At 29.2% G+C, this 5,111-nt stretch overlaps 1 protein-coding gene across 1 annotated transcript; it reads right to left on the bottom strand.

The window, feature by feature from the left end:
* Positions 1-1,628, bottom strand: LOC114418848 (protein SODIUM POTASSIUM ROOT DEFECTIVE 2-like). Its single transcript, XM_028384383.1, has 3 exons — positions 1,126-1,628; positions 787-862; positions 1-474 (listed from the first exon to the last, which is right to left on the bottom strand). The coding sequence occupies exons 1-3, from the start codon at positions 1,318-1,320 to the stop codon at positions 338-340; spliced, it is 408 nt and encodes a 135-aa protein (XP_028240184.1). The 5' UTR covers positions 1,321-1,628; the 3' UTR covers positions 1-337.
* Positions 1,629-5,111: the final 3,483 nt, after the last annotated feature.

Genomic DNA, 5,111 nt, shown 5'->3' with positions numbered 1-5,111 from the left:
TAAACAGAAAATGCAAAGAAGTATGACATATATTTATGGCACAACTTGGTCAAACAGAAGGAAAATTTTAATCACTAATGGAAATGGCTTACATCTGATCACCATCACAAATGTGTTAAAACACATCAAGTCTCATAGATAGAGACATTAATAGTAACACTTCAGTTCTTTAACTTTTCTTTCTTGCACGACAATTTCTGGAGCTTGGCAATAGGTATTAACATGATACACTATATACAACACCAAAAAGCACATAGAAAATAAGAGCTCCTTAATTCGTTTCAACATCTATCTTTGTTGAATTTGAATCTGATGAAGATGGATGTTGTGTCCAAAATTATTCCTTACTAGCTTGAAAATTCCAAAGCTCCGCATTTTTCACCTTAGATACACTCTGCAACACTTCAGAGGGAAGAATATCACCCATAACCACTACTATTTTTGTTTCCAAATCCACCTTATATGAGCTCACTCCTGTTGAAAGAGGTAGATACAAAGCATACCACACAGTCACACACATACTGAGAATAAACAATAATAATGTTGACTTTTTGCAGATGTTGTCAAAAGGAGTGGTTAACATATTCTCTATTCTGTGGTGGACATTTGGGCAACCCCACTGTTCATCTTAGTGTTCAACAATATCTGACAGAATTTGCTTTAGCTTCTGATGAAATTTAGGGAAAAAAGATAAAGCAAAAAGCTAATATGCCTACTAGTTACAGTAATGTTACATACTTACAGAGTTACATTTATGATTAGGAAAAAAAATGGCAATATGCTCACCTTCCAACTTTGAGATATGTTTCTCAACTTTTTTTGCACAGCCATGGCAATGCATGGACACCCTCAATGTCACTATCTGCATGTTTGGTTACCAGAAAGATATTAGATCAACCTTGACTAGATGTATAATATAATACCAAACATGTATTTTCTTTTTTCATTTTTGGAAAGAGAGAAGGACTAATGATGTTATACTAGAAAATTCATTGTAACAACATCAATAACAAAGCCTTATTCTACTAGGTGAGATTGACTACATGGATCACACAATGTTATTTAATTCAGTTAAAGATCAAAGTTTCATAATAAGAGATGGAACAAAAAGAAAAAAGGCCTCACCTGGGGTTTTAGTTGAAAAGCCAACGTTTGCTTTCCATCTACAACATCCTTCAATCTCAGTTTATGATCACTGTCACTTACTATCAAGGGCTTTTTCTCAAACTCATCTTCAAACTCCATGGAGTTCATGCAGAAACAGGTGTTTGAACCAAAAGAAAGACAGAAGGTATCCAACACCCTCCCTAGTTTCCCCATTTCAAAGTCCTGTTCTCAGTCACAGGCAAATCTGAGTTGAAAGAAAGACACACTTGTAACAACTAAACTAACCTTCCACACAAGTCTCGAGTCTCATCTCAACCAAAGCAAGGTTGTAGGAATATCTTATATTAAGGAGGAGAGAGACTTCAAGGTAGTGGGGCAACAAATAAGCTCAAGGTCAATTTTTATTGGGGAAACCAAAAGCAACACAGAACCCAATATATTTTACGAGGAATAACAATAGAAAATAGTTTCGGTGTGGTTAGATATTGTCATGTGATGAACCTCCAAAAGCACTTGACCAAACTAAAAAATCAAGGATGCTACTAGGATGACATTAATTGTCACTATATACTACTACTAATCTTATCGATCATAACTCACAAATTTTAATTATGTTGAATCAGATAATGGGTATAATTGTAAATGTATATATAATTGCTTTAGAAAACGTCATTTCCTAGTGCAAACCCACTACAAACAAAAACATTAAAAAGTGTCATAAAAGGAGAAGCACGGTTTAAGAGTAGTCTATTCTGGCTATGGAAATTAAAACATAAGTAGTGTATTAAAAGAGGAGAAACTTGGGTCACATGATCAAGGAAAACATAAGTAAAGGAATACAGGGATCACAGGATTGGAAATAGAAATGACAAACTTTATTAGTGAATGTGATGAGACTTAGCCCAAGTAGGAGGAAAGGAATATGTATGTAGATCCATGTGATGTGTCCAAGTTAATGAACTATAAGCATTGAAAAAGGGTCAAATATATAAGAACAAGTGTGCCAAATATTTTTAATTTAGAAGGTGAGACTTATTAGTTCACTAATGTTGATACAAAGTAAACTACCGTCATATGACATTAGTGTATAGTGCTTAATTGACAACACAAATGAATTAAATAATCTATAAAAACATTTAAAAATAAGTCACTCCTGTACTTGGACCTAAATCACTAGAAAATATACTTGATGGAAAGGTTTGGCATGCTTGACATTCTAGATTATGTCACTAAATTTTTTTAAAGGGCTTTTTTTTAATGGTTTATGATGTAAATTTCTTTATATCATTCTCCAATTACATATAGTAAATTTATGAGTGTATATGCAGATGAACTAACATAAAATTGTTCTAACTTAATTGATGGTTTTAAATTCTGAGTTTTAAGTATAAAATTTGGTTACTTATAATAATTTTAATCAACTCAAATAAGATTATTTCTCTTCAAAAATATACATTCTCTCTTTAAAAAATAATCACGTATAGTTAAATTATTTAAAAATTAAAATTAACAACTCTTACTTAAAAAATACATAATAATGTGTCAATATGTCATGTAGTGACAGTATGGGAGAAAAAAAAGGGGTGATCGGTGCATCAATTTTAAACTGAATTTTAGGTGGCTAAAAAGGCAAAGGGACAAATGATAGAATAAGCAAGACCCTTGAATATATGATGGTGCAAGATGGGACAGGAGGTGCATGCATTATTGGACGCCATGAGATAAGAAGCGTTTACGAATTATTGAATCATTGAATAATTGCGTTAAATAAAGGCTCTTTTATCTACAGGTTGGTCCATGTGACAGTGGAACCTTTCAATGGAAGCAGAAGAAGAATTTTGAAAAACAAATGCTAAGGGCTAACTCATGTGTCAGGTTTATGTTAGTCACATGAGTTTTGCTTCTGCATGGATAAAAAGTAAAGAGAGAGAGTTTCTTTAAGTGGTTATACATGAATGAATTGAAGCTCAGACACAACTAACAGAAGAAAATTTCACTTCACGGTCACTTCACATCAGTAACTATTGTTACAAATACATGAATTAATAGGTATAAAATTATTTTAATTTAATTAAAACAATCTTAAATTTTAGTTCTTATATACAAGTATATATATTAGATATTCAAGATAAATTTTGTTATAATTTTATTTAACTTAAATAAAATTATTTCTCATAAAAAAATGTTGCTTCGTAAAAGAAATAGTAGCTTTTGTAAAAAGAATAAAATAATTGTAACTAGGAGGTAATTGCAGGGCACTTGTATTTTATCAGCGTTAGTTCAAAAAAGACCAAACATGTTGCAGTGTATTCATAGCATTTTGCATGAAACACCTTTAATTTAGAGTTACATATATCATTTATATATTATTTTTTAAGAATATCATTTTATTTCTCTCATTCATATTATTATATTTTTTAAATCTTTTTTTAAGAATTATATAAATTAATTTTTCTTTGATTTTATAATGATAAAAACATAGAGGAATGGAGACTTTGTTTTTAGTAAAATGAATTATTTCATAAAATTAATTATTAAAATGGATATTTTATAAAATTATTTATTTATCTGAGGTGTTTTTTACTATATAAGAGGTAGGAGACACCATTTAAAGACATTTTATGTTTTTCGTTTCACTTCTAGCATTTTGATTGACACCTCTAAAATGGGTGGGTGATAGCTCCTCGACCAAATAAAAAACATAAGGTAAGATGATTTTTCTTATATCCTATGTGATAAAAATTATCTTCAACTTTATAAAATATTCACTTTAAAAATTGGTTTTGGGAAATAATCCATTTGGCTAAAAAAAAAAAGAGTCGAGGAATGCATATGTATACCAGAAGCAGAAATGGACTGAACGGTAGTGCGTGACTTGACGTTGAATAGTTGGTTGGCTCATAAGAGGATCCACTATGAGGGACTACATTGCTACGTACCAGTTAGTTGCTTATATTAAAATAATAAATCGAGTAAAACATTTTTTATAATTGAAAAATGTATTTATTAGTAATTTATTCTTTAAAACTATAATTTTTAATCATTCCATCTGTTTAAGTTTAGTGTTAGCTAGCAACTTAAAAATATTTTACGTTATATTAAAAAGTGTCATGACATAACATATAATCATATATTATTACATGGATCAGACCTATTAAGCTAATTGACCAAAAATTTAGTCACCATCTAACCTCTGTACATGATAATCTTTTTATATTATTATAATATATTTGACCAATTGGATATTCTATTTTAATTTAATAAGTTAAAAAAAGTATTCATGTTGCGAGTCTAAATCTAATATATTGAAGTATTAGGTTGTAGTAGTTGCTTGAGTTTGGAATCTCGTGTGTATACTAATACAAGAGTTTATAAGATGATTATTTGTGTTCTTAAAAAAAAAAGATGATTTACTTATGAATTAGTTAATAACTTAAAAGGTAGTTTCCAATGCATAAATAATACTATCATTCAAGATGCGAAGAACTTGGTGGTTGTTTAGATCAATTAAAAGCATCTTCAACACAAGAATTCAATATGAGCTCTTAACTCTATTTTAGTGAATCCCTTGTTGTCATATAATAAGATTTATGAATAATCATAAGCTAACCTAAGTTCTTAACTTATTTTTGGTGTCTTATTTTATCTTTTAATTTATTCATACAATAACTTTAATTTATTTTTTTTAAAAAATATTTTGATAGTTAAGCAATCTTGATGATAATTAATTATATAAGCAATTTCTATAAAATTCATTTGTTCCAATGATATTTTTAAGTTACTTAACTTTAAAAACCAATTTAAGCAACTCCATTTTTTTTTTGTGTTCATATGAAAATAAGATCATGAAAAAATTATTAAGTATTGCCAGTAATAATACAAATAAACACATTTTTTATATAAAAAACTATAGGCAGGTGTACTCTCTCTATTAAGGTCAAGATATATGTGTTTATGATTTGTAATTCTAAACTGACTTATTCCGATATTATACTCATTTTTAA

The sequence above is a fragment of the Glycine soja genome, chromosome 7, assembly GCF_004193775.1.
Source record: "Glycine soja cultivar W05 chromosome 7, ASM419377v2, whole genome shotgun sequence".
In the NCBI taxonomy this organism is placed as follows: domain Eukaryota; kingdom Viridiplantae; phylum Streptophyta; class Magnoliopsida; order Fabales; family Fabaceae; genus Glycine; species Glycine soja.
Note: the sequence above shows the minus strand (reverse complement) of the source record. Positions and strands in the feature narration are given on the sequence as shown.